At 37.8% G+C, this 21130-nt stretch overlaps 1 protein-coding gene across 3 annotated transcripts in view; it reads right to left on the bottom strand.

Moving 5' to 3' along the window:
* Window positions 1–21130, bottom strand: part of ITGBL1 (integrin subunit beta like 1) — a 256601-nt gene that overhangs the window by 125217 nt on the left and 110254 nt on the right. For 2 of the 3 annotated variants that reach the window (XM_032246380.1, XM_032246379.1), the window contains exons 5-7: window positions 20345–20485; window positions 16050–16190; window positions 842–988 (exon numbers count right to left, since the gene is read on the bottom strand). In XM_032246380.1, the coding sequence (XP_032102271.1) occupies window positions 842–988; window positions 16050–16190; window positions 20345–20485 (429 nt within the window). The remainder of the gene's footprint in view (window positions 1–841; window positions 989–16049; window positions 16191–20344; window positions 20486–21130) is intronic. The other variant, XM_032246381.1, reaches the window with a different exon arrangement.

The following is a 21130-nucleotide window of genomic DNA, read 5'->3' as shown; positions in this document are numbered from 1 at the left end:
GGACAGTGGTGATGGCTACATAATTATGTTAATGTGTTAAAAATACTGAGTGGTATGTGAATTTTATGGTAAGTGAATTACATCCCTATTAAAAAGTACATTTTTAAACAAGAAAAATGCAACCTAAAATTAAATTTCTGATCTAACGTTCAAGTGAAGAAAGTCTGTTTCCTCTTTCTGGAACAAAATTGGTAATAATGTCAATCACCAGTTCTTCAAAAGCATATTTCATATTAACTTTGCTATTCTCATGTGAGAAGTGAAATTGTATTTCTTATTTTGATAAATCAAGAAGAATGGAACCCATGTTCTTCTAAATGAATTTGTCCTTCTCCTCTAATTTGTTCTGATCTGATACCAAGAACACACCTGAGGCTACATGCCTTCCTTCCAAAACGACAAAAGCTTATTCGTAATTATTTGTTTATACAGTGAATTTCCAAAAGCCAACACTGTCCTGAAAATAATGTTACTGGGTTTCATAAATGTCAGTGGACAATTAGGTGATCTCATTCAGAAAGCTTTAAGCAAACATCTAAACTGTGTTCCTTTTTTTAATGTAACATTGAACTGAGCTAAACTGAAATTGAACATACCTCAAGGCTCAAGTAGACTGACAGTGAGTCAGAGTGTCTGTGTGTGAAAGATATATATATAGAGAGAGAAAGAGAATTTCTCTTTGTACTTCCATTCATGGAAATTGGATTTATTATTAGTTCTAAAAAGACTAATGTCCCTCATTCAGGGATCTCAGCTGTTTTTAAAATTAAGATGTGTGTGCATTGAATTCATTTGAATCATGATGGACAGGCCTTGGCAAGCCCTGAGAGACCTCACTTACCCCTCCCAGAGCAAGGCAGATCAGAGCTTCCCTGGCACCTCCTGAGGCTCTCCTCGGCCGACAGCATGCATGACTGTGGGTGCTCACATTTCTTCCCATGCCAGCCTGCTTTGCAGTCACATCTTCCGCAATTACACTGCCCGTGACCTTCACAGTGACAATAGCAAACAATAAAAAAAAGTATAGAAAGTTAATGAAGTCGGAATTAGTTTTCATTCTAACAGCAAATGTCACAAATGAGTCAGGATCTTGATGAACACAATATAACGCATTAAGGCAACGGCACATTTTTCTCCAATTCTTAAATAACTGATTTACATGAATTGATCTTGAGGGGCAAGGAAAAGCAACCACTACAGATAAGATAAACAGTTGAGTAAGGCTGTAAACTCGAATCTGTCAAAATCCAGGTACATGTGATTGCATTGGTCTCCTGGGGACTAAAAGGAGTATCTGGGCTGGGTGCTGTGGCTCACACCTGTAATCCCAGCACTCTGGTGGGCCAAGGCAGGTGGATCACGAGATCAGGAGTTTGAGACCAGCCTAACCATCATGGTAAAACTCTGTCTCTACCAAAAATACAAAAATTAGCCAGGGTGGCGCGCACCTGTAAACCCAGCTACTCAGGAGGCTGAGGCAGGAGAATTTCTTGAACCCAGGAGGTGGAGGTTGCAATGAGGCAAGGTCACACCATTGCACTCCAGCCTAAGTAACAGAGCAAGCAAGACTCCATCTCCAAAAAAAAGGAGTATAAGGAATATTTGGTGGATTTGGCAATTCGCATGGAAGGGAGACTTAGAAAAGGGCAAATAATATATTTTTTGATGGAGGATTTTTTTTGCTTTTGCTTTTTAGACTCTATTTTTTATATACAAATGCTCCTTTCTCAGTAATTAATGCAATAAATGAAATTAAAATCAGTATGGATGTAGAAAATTGACGTTAACAGCCAAGTAGGCCTAATTAACATTTATAGAGCATTCTATCAAACAATATGAGAGACAGTACATATTCTTTTCTTTTAAGACTTAGGGTTGTTTTTTTAGAGCAGTTTTAGGTGCACAGCAAAATTGAGAGAGGTGCAGAGATACTCCATATGCCTCTCTCTCTGTCACGTGCATAGACTTCTTCATTATCAACAGTCCCCACCAGAGCTGTACACTTGTTATAACGGACGAGCCTACATTGACACATCAGTATTGTACAAAGTCAGTAGTTCACATTAGTGTACACTCTTAGTGTACACCGTGTGAGTGTGAGTAAATGTACAGTGACATGAATTCACCATTGTAGTATCATACAGATATTTTCACTGCCCTGAAAATCCTGTTTTCTGCCTAGTCATCTGTCCCTCTCCCGCACCTCTCCCCAATCTCTGGTAACCTGATCTTTTCACTGTCTTCCATAATTTTGCCGTTTCCTTAATTTTATACAGTTGGAGTCATAGAGTACCTGTAGTCATTTCAGTTTTGGGTTTTTTTTTTCAGTTGGTAATATGCATATGAAATTCCTCTATGGATAAATAAACTGTGGTCCATCCAAAGAATGGAATATTATACAGAGTGGGATTGTTTTTAATGAACCATTGAATGGATCTCTGCTATTAAGGTCTCACAACCACAGTCAAATTGGGGGCCACAAACTGACAAAAAGCATGAAATCTAGAATTCGGAAGAGGTCCCTCTTTTTTTCCCCCAGATTTACTGAGGTATAAGTGACAAAAAAAATGTAGATACTTGAAATATGTAACATGATGGTTTGATATGCATATGCATTGTGAAATGATTACCACAATCACGATAATAAACACATCCACCGTCTCACACAGTTACCTTTGTGTGTGTGTCTGCGTGCAGTGAGAATAAGATCTACTCTCCTCATACATTTCAAGTAGACAATATTATAAACTATAGTAACCATGCTGTACACTAGATCTCCAGAACATACTCATCTTAAACTTTGAAAGTTTGTAAGCTTTGATCAAAGTCTCTCCCTTTCTCCTACCCCCACCCCTCCACCCTGGGTAACCACCCTTCTACTCTGTTTCTAAGAGTTCGACTTTTTCAGATTCCACATATGAGTGAGATTATGCAGTGTTTTTTGTCTATGACTGGCTTATTTTAGTTAACAAAATGTGCTCCAGGTTTATCCCTGTTGTGGCAAATGAAAGAATTTCCTTCTTTTTAAGGGATGAATACTATTCCATTGGAGATATATATGATATATGTGTCTATATGTAGCTATATATCATTTATATATATATATATATATATATATAATTTGTGTGTGTATATGTGTATATATGTGTATATATATATCACATTTTCTTAACCCATTCATCTTATAACAGACCCTTCTGTTTCCATATTCTGGTTATTAGGAGTAACACTGCATGACCATGGGAGTACAGACAGCTCTTCAAGATCATGATTTCATTTCCTTTGTACCTGTATCCAGAAATTCCTAGATCATATGATAATTCTCTTTTTGATTTTTTAAGGAAACTCCATAATACCTTCCATAATGTCTGTATCAATTTATATCCTAACATGTAAGCTTCTCTCTTCTCCACAGCTCTGCCAAAATGTATCTTTTGTCTTGATAACAGTCATCCTAACAGGTGTGAGGTGATATCTCATTGTGGTTTTGATTTGCATTTACCTGATTCATGATATTAAGCATTTTTTCATATACCCACTGGTCATTTGCATATCTTCTTTGGAAAAATATCTTCAGGTCATTTGCCCATTTTTTAAATTTTAATTTATTATTATCATTTTGCTATTGAGTTGTATGAATTAGACATAGTTTCAATGTTTGACCTCTCCAAATCTCATGTGGAAATGCAATCCCCAGTATTAGAGATGGGGCCTGGTGGGAGGTATTTGGACTGTGGGGGCAGATCCCTCATGAATGGCTTCATGCCGTCCTTTTGGTGATGAGAGTGTTCTTGCTCTGGTAGTTCATGTGAGATCTGGTTGTTTAAAAGAGGTGGCACCTCCTCCCACCCTTTTTTGCTCTGTCTTCTTTCTTGCCATGTGACGCACCAGCTCCACCTCCACCTTCTGCCATGATCAGAAGCTTCCTGAGACCTCACCAGGAACATGCTTCCTGTACAGACTATGGAAATGTGAGCTAATATAGACTTTTTTTTTTTTTTTTTTTTTTTTTTTTTTTAAGATAGAGTCTCACTCTATCTCCCAGGCGGGAGTTCAGTAGCACAATCTCAGCTCACTGCAACCTCCACCTCCCAGGTTCAAGTGATTCTCATGTCTCACTCTCCCCAGTACCTGGGACTACAGGTGTGTGCCACCACGCCCGGCTAATTTTTTAAATTTTAGTAGAGATGGGGTTTTACTATATTGGCCAAGCTTGTCCACAACTCCTGGCCTCAAGTGATTTGCCCACCTTGGCCTCCAAAAGTGCTGGGATTATAGGCATGAGCCACCATGTGCCTGGTCCCAAACAAATTTATTTTCTTTATAAATTACCCAGTCTCAGGTATTTCTTTGTAGTAATGCAAAAATGGACTAGAACTCACATATTTTGAATATTAACCCATTTTTGGATATATGGTTTGCAAATATTTTCTCTCATTCCATAAATTGCCTTTTCATTTTTGTTATTTCCTCTGCTGCTGTAGAAACCTTTTAGTTCAATGCAGTCCCATTCATTTATTTTTGCTTTTGTCATCTGTGTTCTGGTGTCATATCCAAAAAATCATTGCCAAGACTAATGGCATAGAACTTTTCTCCTATGTTTCTGCAAGTACTTTTAAATTTTCAGATTTTACATGTAACTCTTTAATTCATTTTGAGTTGATTTTTATAAACATTATAAGACTCTAATTTCTTTCTTCTGCATGTGAACACCCAGTTGTTCCAATACCATTTATTGAATAAACTGTTATTTTCCCTTTGTGTGTTCTTGGCATCTTTGTCTAAAGTCAATTGGCTGTAAATGTATAGGTTTATTTCTATGCTGTCTATTCTGTTCCATTGGTCTATGTGTCTGTTTTTATGTTAATACCATACTGTTTTAATTACTATCGTTTAGTAATATAATTTGAAATCAAGAGCTATGGTGCCCTCAGATTTGTTCTTGCTGAAGATTGCTTTAGTTATTTGAGGTATATTGTGGTTCTATGTGAATTTTAAAAATACTATCTTTTTCTCCAATGTGAATGTGTATTCTTAGCACTTTTGCTGGCTGTCAGCCATGGGACTTTTGACAGGGATCACAATAAATCTGTAGATCACCTGAGGTAGTATAAACATTTTGACAATATTTATTTTTCCAATCCATGAACATAAGATATTTTTCCATTTATTTGTGTCTTCAATTTCTCTCATTAATGTTTTATAGATTTTGATGCAGTGATCTTTCACCTCCTTGGTTAATTTTATTCCTAAGTATATTATTTTTGACATGACTGCAGATGAAATTGTTTTCTTGTTTTCTTCTTTTCGTTTTTTTTTTTTTTTGAGACGGAGTTTCACTCTTGTTATCCAGGCTGGAGTGCAATGGCGTGATCTCGGCTCACCGCAACCTCCGCCTCCTGGATTCAGGCAATTCTCCTGCCTCAGCCTCCTGAGTAGCTGGGATTACAGGCACGCGCCACCATGCCCAGTTAATTTTTTCTATTTTTAGTAGAGACGGGGTTTCACCATGTTGACCAGGATGGTCTCGATCTCTTGACCTCGTGATCCACCCACCTTGTCACAAAGTGCTGGTATTACAGGCGTGAGTCACCCCGCTGGGCCCGAGATTGTTATCTTAATTTCTGTTATGGTTACTTCACTGAAGCAGAATGTTTTCTGATGGAGTCTCCACACTTCATTTTCGTGCACTCTTTAGCAAATAATACATGCTTAGCTCGGAGACCCTTAGAGTAAAACCAGTAACTTACATGGAGTTTACAATCCTTGAAGATTAGCCTAGTATATACAAAAAAGGTCAGGAAAGATATTAACTTTTTTGACACATGAATATACAGTTTGCAAAGAATTATGAGAAACAGTGGTACGGTTGAGCAAAAATCAACCTATATTATCAATAAAACAATGGGTTCAAATGCTGGTTTTGCTGCATACAGAGTGGGGCTGGTCAAATGGCAACCTCTGAGTTTCAGTTTCTTCATTTTAAAAAGTAAGAAAATACATTATCAATCCACATTTACTGGGAAATACATTACATATTTTAAATGCTACATAAAAAGGAGCTACTGTTATTTATATTCATCAGATCCCACATTATAAGCGAGTAGAGAAAGCATAGTTCAATTGAGCTTTTCTAAATTCCTAATAAACATGAAGCTACTCATCACTGCAGATGCAGAATGAAGATTTCTATAATTGCTGCAAAAATGAATGAAGAATTTTAAAAGTGGAATTGCACTTTTTAAAAGTATATAGAAATGCTAATGGATGAAAACCCATGCTATTTTATCTTTAGCATATGATATTAATGTATATAATGCAATATGAAAATTGGCCTCCAGTGAAGACTAGATCCTTTTGTTAATACTCCCTGAGGTTTGTGGGTCCATCTTCTGAGTTTGAAGAAACTGGACAATACACATATGTAGAAGCTTTTCATCATTTTCTTAACCGTTTTTTTAATTTAAAAAAATTGCAAAATCATAGATGAAAGCGGAATGAGACATTAGGAAACACTGAATTTAAATCTCTCATCTAACCCCAAATGCAATTCAATTCAGATGCTCATTTGTTAAACATCTGCTATGTTTGAGTCTATTTGACAAATTGTTGCCATAATTATCTGCCCTAGACCTCAGTTGAAAGGAAAAGAAAATTATTATTATTAACAAACAGACCTGACATATGAACGTGATTATTTATACCTTACAATATGGGATTTTTTAAATAATAGTTTATACTAATTAACAATTATATTTCATAGATTGTTGGGTTCTATGGCTTTTGCCATTTATTCACCCAGTTTAAGAAGTTCCCGCTGGGCGTAGTGGCTCATGCCTGTAATCCCAGCACTTTGGGAGGCCAACACAGGCAGATCACCTGAAGTCTGGAGTTCAAGGCCAGCCTGGCCAACATGGTGAAACCCCATCTCTACTAAAAATATAAAAATTAGCTGGGCATGGTGACACATGCTTGTAGTTCTAGCTACTTGGGAGGCTGAGGCAGGAGAATTCCTTGGACCTGGGAGGCAGAGGTTGCAGTGAGCCAAGGTTGCACCACTGCACTCCAGCCTGGGTGACAGAAGGAGACTCTATCTCAAAAAAAAAAAAAAAGTTTCTATCTTTCCAACCCTCAAGTAAGGTTAAGAACAAACATTGCAAACGGATCTACATTGGAAATGCATACATAAATAATGGTTTTAACACATAAATCTTTAACATTTAAAGTACTATCAATTCTTTTGTTGTATAGGAGCCAATGGCTTTGAAATTCTTGGAGACAAGTGGTTTTATTTCAGAGACAGTTAGATCTGCTGTGAGGAAACTGGGCAAAGTACAGAACATGCTGGCATTTGTGAGAGACTTGTTGACGCTCTAACAATAACATTGGTTGTTGACACTTTAACAGTAACATTGAAAACCAGATTGAAGAAGGGGAAAAAGTTTATCTATTCTTGAAAGTTTAATGGCTGTAAAGGTTAGAACAATGCATCTAGCAGATGTGGACACCAGGAAGTCCCTAACTACCCAAGAGAATGTCATCTGCCACTGTGGCCCACCAGAATTCACAGGCAGTGGCATGCCCCACAGGAGAATCCCCCTCCCTGGAGAGGGAGAATACAGCACAAACCTTGGGGCAAAGACAGATACAGAGAGAGACCCATGACTAAGGGGAGAATGTTCTTATGTTGCATAGTTGGAATCCATACTTAAAAGCAATCATTATTTTCTATCTGAAGTTCATTCACATGTTGACATTTTTAGAAAATTGTGGCAGAATAAAATCCTAAAGACAGATTTTATTAGAAAGAGTTAGAATCTGATCCAATAAATATCAAAAGGTCAGATTAGCTGTGGAAGCCTTATTTGTTAAAAAACAAAAAAAGTTCAGATGCTCTAGACCTGCAGGAAGAAATCTCTGGCAGTCTTTCACCTTTATTCTCCCATATGCACATTCTGTTTTCTTGCCATTTTGTTTTTCTCAGTCAGTTTATAATTCTCTAAACCTTTTTCCCCTAACATAATTCTATTATTGCAGCTTTATTTTTATATTCCATTGCTATTTCTGATGCTCATCTACAAACATAAGGTGGAAAATAGAGCCCATAAGCTCCCACACCTCTTTTCCTGTGCTCTTAATTCAGCATCATGAACATTCTCCAGGATCATGCCTCTAAATTTGTGCTTCACCTCCAGGCATTGCCAACCCTAAGCAAAGCTGGGAAGAATATATATGTGTCCTTACTTTTGCCATGTGTGTAATGACTCCTCAATGACCTTCTCAATAGCACATCTGCAGCCAATTGCATGCACATTGGGATGAATTTAAGAGACTGTGTCATTGCTGTGATTGACTGAAGGATAAAAGACCTTAGCCCTAAACAGGGATGTATCAAAGTGGGGAATATAGTTTAGTTCAAGATGACCAAGATTCCTCCTTAAATCACCCACTGATGTGTCTTCTATGCTTTACCACCAGCATCTGATATCAATTGAACAAGCTCAAGCTGAGGAAAGAAGAGGTATTTAAATATGAGTGGCATACATAAGCCATCCATAGAGAATGAAGTTCCTGAGAGTCAGTGAATATATGGTAACCAGTTTAAATGACAAAACAGTGGCACAGAATGTGTTTAATGGTTTCATTGTTTGTGGGGAGAACTGGTTTTATTGTTTGGGGAAAGTAGAATTTTCTAAATAAGATATCCCACTGTATATCATAGAAGAATCAAGTGTAAAAGTATGAATAAAGTTTCTATAATTCAAGCCTACTATAATGAAAAACAATATTGACAATGGTATTGCCTAATTTAAATGTTTATTACAGATTGACAGAAGTTAAAACATAAACATAACTTTTGCTTTTTCAGTAATAAAAATTGTATCCTACGTATTTCAAGAAGCTAGTCATGTGCTGTCAAAAATATTAGAGATCCCATTTTAAATGACATTACATTTCCTACAATATCCATCATGATACTGAATTGGTAGAGTTTAAAAATCACTTAGAAATCTCAGGTATTGCTACAAGATTCTCAGGCAGGTACTGAGCTTTTCAGATAAGACAGGAATTTATAAAGCAAATTTGCAATTTTTCTTGTGAAGTTACCAGTTTCTCAATTCCAATTTTAAAAGTTATGCCAAAGAAAGAATCATTTTGTAGAGATAAAGTCAAGAAGATGAAAATGTTGGGTTTTGCTATATAGAAGAGTTTAGAGATAATGATATCTATTTAGTATGAAAACCCTTTAGACTGCCATAACATTATATCAGGATTTTTTTTTTCTTAATAGACAACTAGTGAAAAGGTCATAAAAGAAGAAATCAGGAGACTTGTGTTCTTGAACTAGATGTGCCACTATCTTTCCTGGGCCGTATCTTAAATTGCTTTATCTTACAAATGAAAGAACTAAAAAAAGATACATTTACCACATGGATCTGAAATGTAATGCTTCCATGCTAGTTTGTCAAATTTATGTATATGTAAAGCCTGCAGGTTTTGGTTTCATTGCTTCTAATCAGTATTCCTTTAAACTTGTAGGCAGAAGATCAATGAAATAGAGATGAAAGATACAGAATGGTGCTGTTTGTCCCTGATATCAAACATCAGAAGAATTCAAATAAGATAAATGCTCTCTAAAGACCTCTATGTATGTATACACAGACAGACAGACACACACACACACACACACACACACACACACACACACACACGTTGGTCTAATCTGCCTACCATAAAAATAACTGCAGCCCAAAATACCAATATGAAAAGGAAGGCTTGCAGCAAGACCAGCCACCTAGCAGCCCTCAGGCATGGCTGGGAAGGCAAGAGTTGTTGAGGCTCTCATGCCATTATAGGAAAGGATGTTAACCAAACCTTTTCTTGTTTACTTGTAAGTATTGTGTGCTTTTGAGTTGTGCTATCCAAACTCCAGAAACAGGTGCAGTTGTTTCAGGACAAGTGCAGTTGCATCTCTTCCAGACAAACACTTCTCTGTTTTAGAGGATATTTCTTTCTTTTTAAAGGATCAAAAAGTGCCCATGAATTTGAATCTGATGTTTACAAGTCACTGCTTACAAAGTAATATGAAGACCATCAATAGGGAAAAGCTTTGGGGAATAACTTAGATCTAAGTAGTACTTGCTATTTTTTTTAATTTCATATATTGATTTTTCCTTTCAAGAAAATGCAGGTGTGACTTTTAAAGATTTATCTAACCCCAACATGTCATGATAAAAAGGAAGCTGACATTTAAAAAGCTATAAGTTGTTCTTGAAAACAGGAAACAAATACACAAATAAACATGTAATCATTTCAAAAAAAAAAAAAGAAAATGCAGGTGGAATATACTTAATCATTTCCTTTAGTTTCTTTTCTTAATGCTTTGGCAATCCACAGGGACAATTTTACTATATAATATGGTTCTATCAAAGGATTCCATTTTCCAAACTAATGTAACTGTAAGCCCAAACTCTCCTCATATTTTTTTAATTTTCTTAGGCAGGGGAAGCTGAACGATACAGTTTAAGGTCACATTGTGGTGTATTTTCCCAGTTGTGGGATTTGGGGAAATAGACATGATTGGTAAGCAGCCATTAGAAATAAAGCAGTTATATTAGAATCAGAAAGTAAATTGGGTGTGACAAACAGGACAGTTGGTACATGTCAGGATGCCCTTTTATGCCCTGAACATTTCAGTCACACTCCAATTGTGTCAACAGTATTGTATTTGAGGGGGTATGTGTGCGTGTGAGTGGTATGAGTCATGGTGGTGTATGGGTGAATAAACACACAAAAACACACACATATTTTGTGGATAATGAACAACCGACAGGATTGAAAGAAGTAAATAAAATTGATTTACTTGGTTGGGATAGGGACCATGTTTCAACATATTTGTGTCCCCTATCCCACATATTTACATTTAAATGTATTATTGAATAGATAAATGGACAGAATGGGAATGAATAAATAAAAGGAGAATGTCAATTAAAAGAGCTAACTTAAACTAATCCATCCAGAGATTTCCCTTGGACTTAAATAAGACCAACATTCTCAGGATGGCAAGAATAGGAGCTAAAAACAAAATTTCACTTCATCTGAGCCTTATTATATTCTAGACTTGCATGAATGACTAGAGAACATTGATGTCATTGGGGTACTTCTGTCTCATAACAGAAAGGCATTAACATACTCAATAATCAACTATATGGCAGCCTTCATACACTGCAACTTTGGTAATTAGGAAAAATTAAAAGACTAATAATTCTCTAAGCATAATACCATACAGGGTATAAAATTCTACAGATTTTATAAAAATAATGAAATACTCCAGAGATTGATGTCTGTTCTAGATCATAATGATGTTCAGGGAATCTTAGTTTTATTAAAAAAAAAAAGAATCTGAGTACCCAGAGGACAGTTCTTCCTCAGAAAAAAATAAAGTAAAATTGGAGAATTGTATTTGTATCACCGGAGATTAAGTTACAGGAGTAGTCAGGCTACATGTGTTTTCAGATGAGACTTTAATGGCAGTGTGAACTTTATCAAGTTACTGAATTTCTCTGAATCTATTTCCTCTTCTGCTAAAGAAGCTAAGCACGTGTGTCTGGGGCCGGCTGTCCGGCCGTCAGTGCAGGTCTTCGGTCACAGTGAGGTTCCAAGTCTCAGTAGCTCTGCTTGCCCAGGGACAGTGATCTGGTCCCTGGCACATGGTGTGTGGGAGAAAGAAAGGGGAGAGAGGGAGGCTCCTGCTCTTCCAGCCCCTTAAAAAATCATCTTACTGGTTGTCAACTTGACCCAACATTTAAGTTAAAAAAAAAAAAAAAAAAAAAAGTAAACAAAGGAGGGAAGGGAAAAGGACCCAGGGAAAAGACCAGAAGCCGCTCTCAGAAGGAGCACGGGCCCCGCCTGGATCCCAGGCTCAACCTCACTTGAGAGAGGAGATTCGAAGATTTGTACCAGAGTTTCCACAGAAGCCTCGGCTGCCTGACCCTAGCTGGGTGCACAGCTGAGCTGTGGACTGCGGGGAATTGGAAGGGACTCGGGCCTCTGCACATGCTCCTTTACAGCCTCTCGGCCTCCCAGCTACGCCTCCTGGGGCACCACCTGCATGAGCTCCTGACACAGGACGGTCGTGGAGAAGATGCCCTGGAGAAGCCAGTTGGCCTCAATTCCTCAATTCCTCATTCTAAGTGTGGGAGCCAAGATGCAGAGGGCTGGCCATGTTCCATTCACTTCAACCAGCAAATCATAAAATCATCATAACAGACTGTCTTCTTGCTCAAAACACAGCCGATTGTGTCATCACCTCTTCCCACCCCTACCTGTCCATACCTACTGTGTGGAGTCTCATAGGGTACAGAAGAAAGGAAACTGAGAAAAAGAAAAACAGGGAAGAAGGATTGGAGGGGAATAGGTGAAGAGGAAAATTAGATTCTAGGACAGCCTCCTTCATGACACTTCACCTGCTCAGCCTGGAGTAAGCACTCCGAGCCTAAATGACACACTGCAGGAATTGAAGTTTACACAAGGGTTGAAGTGTCAATTAAGGAGTCATTACCCATCTGTACCCCACAGCCCCACTCCCCCACAGTGAGATGGACTGGCCCACAGGACTCTGAATTATCACTATAATGTAGTTAGTTTGAATTTTTCAACCCGAGTCCAAAATCAGGATCAACATCAGATCATGGATTTCACAAGAAAGCAAATACCCGTGGGAAAAAAGGGATCCATATTAGCAAGTCACACACTTACAATTTTTACAGACAGCCTTTTATGTATCTCCCTTATTTTCTTATTTTAAATTGTGTCAATTCACATTTATCTCAAAGGCAACCTTAAAATGACATTGTCACACCAGTTAAAATGGCAATCATCAAAAAATCTGGAGACAACAGATGCTGGAGAGGATATGGAGAAATAGGAACACTTTTACACATTGATGGGAGTGTAAATTGGTTCAACCATTGTGGAAGACAGTGTGGCGATTACTCAAGGATCTAGAGACAGAAATTCCATTTGACCCAGCAATCCCATTACTGGGTATATATCCAAAGGATTATAAATTGTCCTATTATAATGACATGTGCACATGTGTGATCATTGCAATACTGTTTACAATAGCAAATACCTGGAACCAACCCAAATGCCCATCAATGATAGACTGGATACAGAAAATGTGGCACACATACACCATGGAATACTATGCAGCCACAAAAAAAAGGATGAGTTCATGTCCTTCACAGGGATATGGATTAATCTGGAAACCATCACCCTTAACAAACTGACACAAGAACAGAAAACCAAACACTGAATGTTCTCACTCATAGGCGAGTGTTGAATAACGAGAACACATGGGCACACAGAGGGGAAACATCACATACTGGGGTCTGTTGGGGGTTGCGGGGCTAGGGGAGGGACAGCGGGGGGGTGGGAAGGTTGAGGAAAGATAACATTGGGAGAAATGCCTGATGTAGGTGACGGGGGGTGGATGCAGCAAACCACCAAGGCATGTGTATACCTATGCAACAATCCTGGAAGAGCTGCACATGTACCCCAGAACTTAAAGTACAAAAAAAAAGGCACTGTCAAATGGCATTTCCTAAATGCCAGCATAGTTTTAACTACCAACACTATGCTTACAACTTGAAATTCTCTTGGTTTAGCCCTGACTCTGCCTCACATATCCAACAGGCTGGAGAAAAATATAAACTTTGGCTTACCCTTTGTCTTCTATGTTGGAAATGTCTAGAAACAAACTTGACAACCACCTTCCATATTCCCTATTTCAGTAAATGGCACCAACATTTTCCCAGACACTCAGACTAGAAATCCGGTGACTACAGCACTCTACTGCCTAAAACCATCATTAGCTCCTCATTGCCTTTAGAATAAAACCTGGGTCTGCAGGACTGTAAAAAGCCCTCAAGTTCTCATTTCTCCACCAACTTTACCTTTTACCAAATCCTTCCTTCCTTGAGCATTCTGGTAATTTCAAACAGAGTCTGGTTCCATGCACAGATTCCATCCCTCTGTTCCTTCTGTTAGGAATGGCCTTCTCATCTTTCTTTACCTGCAAGCCTATTTTTTAGAATCAAACCTACGCACAGGTCAGGCACAGTGGCTCATGCCTGTAATCTCAGCACTTTGGGAGGCCAAGTCAGACAGATCATGAGGTCAGGAGATCGAGATCAGCCTGGCCAGCATGGCGAAACCCCATCTATACTAAAAACACAAAAATTAGCCAGGGACGGTGGCATGTGCCTATAATCCCAGCTACGCAGGAGGCTGAGGTAGGAGAAACACTTGACCCTGGGAGGCGGAGGTGGCAGTGAGCCGAGATCATGCACCACTGTATTGGTAATGATGATAATGAAGAACATGAGCATGTATAATGAATAATAAAAAAAATAACCTCAAGAGAACAGTGTTCGCAAAATGTTTGGGAAATCCTCTGGAGCACAAGAGATTATCAGAAGAGGGAAATCCTTCTGCAATGGGAATTTTTAGCAGCAGGCTTTCCCCAGTCAGTCTGCAGAAGCCTTTGAAAAGTTGCACAGTCATAATTAAATGGGGCAGCTCTTTTATCTCCCTTTGCTGGCAAACTTTCAGGAGACCGGAGGAGTTTCTATCCATCTGCATGCACCAATCAGGCAGTCAAGCTTAACAAGATGTATATGTGTGTGTCTCTGCCTTATGGATTATCAAATAGAACTGGACTGAAAATTCATAACTCCATTTTTGCTAAATGATACCTTTCAGATAGATTTCTCACTGCTTTCTTTTTCTTTGTCCTATTACATCATGCAACTTATGCATTGCATTTAGATTGCAAACTCCATGAAGTCAAATATCATGGTTGTCTCCTTCACTGGGTAAAACCAGGAGCCCAGATGTCACTTAGTCCCTAACAGACAGTATCTGCTCCATAGTGTTTACAGTCAAATTTATTTATTAATTATTTATTTTTTATTAATTTTTGAGACAGAATCTTGCTCTGTCGCCCAGGCTGCAGTGCAATGGCACAATCTCTGCTCACTGCAAACTCTGCCTCCCAGGTTTAAGTGATTCTCCTGCCTCAGCCTCCTGAGTAGCTGGGATTATAGGAGCACACCACCATGCCTGGCTAATTTTTGTATTTTTTGTAGAGACAGGGTTTCACCATGTTAGTCGGGCTGGTCTCGAACTCCTCACCTTGTGATCCACCTGCCTTGACCTCCAAAAGTGCTGGGATTACAGGTGTGAGCCACCACGCCCAGCACAGTCAAAAATTTTTGAATCTACTAATTGACATTCAATTATAGACTATACTGCAGAATAAATTTACTATAAACCCTATCAAAGAATTAATGCACAAAATACCACTGCACACTGTATTACCCTGTTTTGTAATAGATTACTATAGCTGTCCTAATGGCAATTGTTCATTGTCAACAGCTCTGCTAGTCTTGTAGTCTGAGTTGAGCTGAGTTGCTCTCTAGAGCAAATGGCTCTCCTGGGTAAGGAATTACAGCAATTTTAACAGAGTGGGTGCACTCTTGTCTCTAGTCTTTGCCAAGTTTGTGAATTCTCTGGAGGTTTTCCAAGTTACTAGTAGGAGCACTGCAAATATAACATACTTTAAAATGCACATTCAGTTTCTTTTACAGTGCCTGTGAGAATTAGAAATCTTGAAAACGGGGAAATACGTATTTTTTTGTTTTTTAGTCTTTACTTTTTAAAATTTGTGGGTATACAGCAGATCCATGTATTTATGGGATACATGAGATGTTTTGATACAGGCATGCAATGTGAAATAAGCACATCATGGAGAATGGGGTATCCACCCCCTTTCTTTGTAACACAAAGCATTTATCCTTTGTGTTACAAACAATCCAGTTATACTCTTTACATATTTTAAAATGCACAGTTAAGTTATTGACTATAGTTACCCTACCGTGCTATCAAATGGTAGGTCCTATTTATTCTTTCTAATTGCTTTTCTTTTATCCATTAACAATCCCCACCTCCCCCTCCAGAAAAATAGGAATTGAAAGAGCCCTTACCTGAACAGAAGTCATCGGAATATCGGTCATAGACAGCTCTACAGTCCCTTTCATCACACTCACAGGTGTCCCCGTGAATATCTCCCCAGTCCCCAGTAGGATCAACATCGTGGCAGGAACATTCACCACACACACAAGTCCCTGGGTGGGAAGGAGAATTTTAAAAGAATCCAGTCAAGAAAAATCATGAAAGAAAGCATTTCACATATTGTTTATCATTTTCTGTTGCTTACTTTGTACTTGAAAAACACATATATTCAGATAAAAATATTCTAAAAAGGAAAAACACCATCTGATATTGATAGTAGAGATTCCTTAATAAGTAAAACAAGTTATTATATGTGTCTATAAATATGTGAGTTGGTGGAATGTGTCATTAGCATTGTGTTAGTTTCCTTCAAAGATAATACTAAAACAATTTATACAAGTTATAATCCTTTCCCTCAAGAAGCTTGCAATCTATTTGGCAAAAGGAAACCTAATTAGAAAGAAAAACGAGCAAACACTAAGAACAGTGTGCTAAAATTTTGTAAACTAAGACATGAATGCTGTAAGAATTTGGAGGACAGGATCAAGGAGGGTTGGAGCAAGAGGATCAGTGAGGGTTGGAGTAATTAGCAGTGGATGGACTGGGTATATAGGGATTAGACGAAATGTTCTAGGAGACATTGGAGGCAGAACTAAGGGAAAGTCAAGGAAACAAGACTAAGCAAAGAAGGGTGGGAATGGGCATCAGGACCCTGAAGTGCATGTTAAAAAAAGACTAAGAAGTAAGATTTGCTAGATCAGACGAGCCCAGATTACAGAGGAGGTCAGATTGAGAGATATAAACTTGGTCATTTGCAGATTTGCAGAGGGAAATGCCCAACTGTAAATCATATTTACTTTGTGTGGATAATCGGTAACTGTCTTTAGGGCAATCAGCTAATCATTTGATAGAAACATAAAGTTAAATCTTTTTCTTACCTCTTACATCAAAATAAGTATCAGTTGGATTAAAGATTTAAATGTACAAAACAAAACCACAGAATAAAATTGAACTTTTTGTTCAAAACTGCCAAAGCACAATTACTAAAAAAGGAAATTGAAAACCTCCACAAAAGTTGAAAAGTTTGGTTGGAAACAAAACACTATAAAAAAAAAAAAAAAGACTGATAAAGGTGAAACAAGTAGTTAATCTGTTTGTTTCTTTTTTTTTTTTTTTTTTTTTTTTTTTGAGACGGAGTTTCGCTCTCGTTACCCAGGCTGGAGTGCAGTGGCATGATCTCGGCTCACCGCAGCCTCCGCCTCCTGGGTTCAGGCAATTCTCCTGCCTCAGCCTCCTGAGTAGCTGGGATTACAGGCACGTGCCACCATGCCCAGCTGAATTTTTGTATTTTTCGTAGAGACGGGGTTTCACCATGTTGACCAGGATGGTCTCGATCTCTTGACCTTGTGATCCACCCACCTCGGCCTCCCAAAGCGCTGGGATTACAGGCGCGGTCCTGGCTGTGTTGTTAGTAAAAATTCAAAGAGCTGCATGATTATGTAGACTTATTTGGTATTCACACAATAATTCAATAAATTATTTTTAGCATGTAAAAATAATTTAAAAAGACAAAGAACACTTTCAAAAACATATAAATAAGTCTTAGGATTCAATACATAAAGAATTAATATTCCCAATCTGAAATAGACAAAAGCAAAGAACAATAGGAAATTTCATACAGAAATTATGATAAACATGAAAAATGTTTATCACTCAGTTGACTACTACTAGGCAGGTAGCAGTGGGAGATCTTCAAAACAATTGTGATTGGCAATTATTTTGTATGTCAGATAGTCAGAGGTGAAAAATATTGCTTGAATCCAGACTTGGTAAAGGTGTGGGACAATGGACATCATTTTCTTGCTCTGAAGTGGAATATGAAATGGTACAACTTTCTGGGTAGTGATTTTACAATATGCACATTTTTTTTTTTTTTTGAGACAGGATCTCGCTCTGCTGCCAGGCTGGAGTGCAGTGGCGCGATCTTGGCTCACTGCAACTTCTGCCTCCCGGGTTCAAGCAATTCTCCTGCCTCAGCCTCCCATGTGGCTGGGACTACAGGTGTGCACCACCACGCTCAGGTAGTTTTTGTATTTTTTAGTAGAGATGGGGTACTTTTTAATATCAGTGTTATTATTTAGCTTTTTAGCTCACTTTAATTAATGTACCCAACAGAAAGAAAAAGTACACATAAGTATGTGTTCAGAAATATAAAATATAGTTGTATTGATGTTTTTAAAAAACTACTAGTGACCAAAATATTGATCAATGGAGAATGAGTGCAGTAATGGTACACACATATCATGACTACAATGCAATCACTGAGTGATAATTAGGTTTTTGCTCCATAAACATGGAAAAATAAGCAACATATATCATGAAATAAAAGTGTAAAATTACAAATCAGCATGTACAGTATGATTCAATTTTTTTCTTTAGGAAGAAGGAAATACAGGGATAGGGCAGCCACACAAGTGAATTTTAATAAATAAATACAGACTGAATGCTCATGTACCAAAATGTAAAAGGAGGTTATACCTGGATGTTAGGCTTATGGGCCATTTTCTTATTTTTCTGTGTACTCTACTTTAGTATCTAGATTTTTGAAAATGGATGTGCATTGCTTTCATAATAGGACAAATGGGTTTGGTCAGGAGGAACAGGGACTAGGAGCCATGCAGATGTGACAAAGCAGCAGCTTCTCCAGCCATGTGTAAAGGGGTCCAATATGAAACTGAGTAACCAGGTGGGCAATGGATGACATTTGTTCTATTAACAGTTGTGTCTGCAACATTGGTTTTTTGGCCCTTGAAGGTGGGGATAAAGGCAGGCAAGATAGGTATGTGTGGGGACCAGCATCTTTCTGTTACCTAGGGATGCAATGATACAGAAACGCTTTCAGGTTAGACAGCAGTATCACCTTTTAAGAAAAAAAAAAAAATGACTCATCTCAGTGCCCACTTCTGCCCTGTCTTCATGTATCCCTGATTCTCAGAAGCTGAGAGCCTCACTTAGGCAAGCTGCTTCTCATTCTGCCTATGCCAGATCTCCAGGTCAGAACGCTCCAAGTACAGGGAAGTGGGAGGCAGGAGGTTTAGAGTATGTTTCTGAAGGACGCGTCTCCAACAGCCAACATAACTCTGCTGCAGAACCTGATTTAATCCACAGCCCAACCAATTCCATTTTCCACCTCTCTCTCGTTGACAGCTGAATAGTCATTTTCCACAGTACCACAGTTCAAGCTTCATATACTTAACAAAAGTTGAGTGTGAATTCTACTGCATAAAAAGGACTTATGCAGAAAACACATCCTTATATATGAAAAGAAAGCATAAGGTAAATTAGAATGATATATAGTAAGATTTAGTCCCCATAAAGAGAGGACTTTATGACTTTGTTCCAAGTTCCTGTATTTTTTAATTTATTTTCTCTATGTAAAGAAATGTGGCACCTTTTATTTCTCCATGTCAATTTCTAAAAGATGGTATGCTATGGTTAGATTTTTATAGTTTTAAAGAAGAAGTATATTCACTTTTTAATTTCATCAAATAGGCAATAAAAAGTTTAGCATGGCTCTCTTTATCGCTACAGCAAAGGGAAAATTAAGCATCTTCAAGGAATTTTAAAACTGTTTAATTTGTTTGATTTGATATCAACAGCTACTTAACTACCTTTAAGTTACAGTTTAGCAATATTAATGTATTTTGTTAAACTCCTTTGTAAAGTTGGTCTACATTTCATATAGCTATTAGATATATACTTTCCATAACTATTATGTTCAATATCACATTTTTATTATTGCATACAGAAGTTAAATTAGTCCATATCAATTCTGCATTTCAACCAAGCCTTCCATTTACTCATAATTAAGACAAGAGGGTTTTCTGAATGCTCTCTGGATAATTAGATGCTCATGCTGTAGTTGGTTCTGTTAGTCAAGAGACATTTAACAGAAGTATCTACAAGAATTGCCTTTTATCTGTACTGTGCTATTTCTGGAGGGCCGCCAAAGAAATTACAGTCCCTAAGTTAACTGTTTGTTCAGTGAAGCTTAAAGAATGACAGCAAGTTTCTTATCTTTCTCTTCTCTACTCAATAAAATACAAGACAGAAAAGACTGTTGGTATAGTAAATGTTGATTTATATCAAAGTAAATGATTAGAAGATAACTTCCTCCCCACTAGAGGAAATACAGAGAAAAGAAGTGTTAACAATTAAAAGCTTTGTTTGCCTTCCCATTATGTAGTAACATGTATGAATGACACACCTCTGTTACTGCAGATTTTGCCATCTGGAGATGTGCATCTTCGCTTGCTTTCCCAGGGGGTGATATCGCACTGGAATTCACATTTATCTCCATGCCAACCAGCCTTGCAGTAGCAGTTTCCACAGTAACACTTCCCATGGCCTTTACCCAAAATGAATTTTATACAGTGAGGAAAAAAGCAACTTTCACAAGCAGAATTAACTTTCTATCTCTTTGTGATCATTTTTGCCTTCTTAAATAATGTCAAAGCTCTACATTCCTTGCCTAAAATAATCAAATTATACAGCTTTCTCCAAACACATCATGGTTGTGCTTATACCTGCTTAATTATACAAAAAGAGCAAAGTGCCCTTTAACTTGGCCTGGACAGGGAGCTGATTAAAAGTATTTTTAAAGAAATGACATGAATGACCATGAGAGTCTATTACTTTTTCATCTCAAATGCATGCATTGAACCCAAATAGATGTGAGCATTCACTCTAAGGACATTTCTTGAATTTGTTATTAAAACATTTCATTTGAAATCAACTATTGAGAAACCAGTGGTGCATATTTACTGAGATACACGTTATGAATGGTCAAACAACTCTTTAAAGCAGAAGAAATATTTCATCTTTTCCCTCAACTCTCAACTGTGTCTCACAAGCTATTGTGTTCCACCATGTGAAAGAAACAGGTTTTCAGCCTAGTCCATGTTTAATCATTATTTAGACAAATAAAACACCATGGACCCTTGGCTTCACAATCAAATTCCCATTCTACTTGTCAAGAGGATAGAAATGACAG

The sequence above is a fragment of the Sapajus apella genome, unplaced genomic scaffold (genome assembly GCF_009761245.1).
Source record: "Sapajus apella isolate SASKATOON/1434 unplaced genomic scaffold, GSC_monkey_1.0 scaffold60, whole genome shotgun sequence".
Taxonomy (NCBI): domain Eukaryota; kingdom Metazoa; phylum Chordata; class Mammalia; order Primates; family Cebidae; genus Sapajus; species Sapajus apella.
The sequence above is the reverse complement of the archived record's forward strand: the minus strand, read 5'-3'. Positions and strand labels throughout refer to the sequence as shown.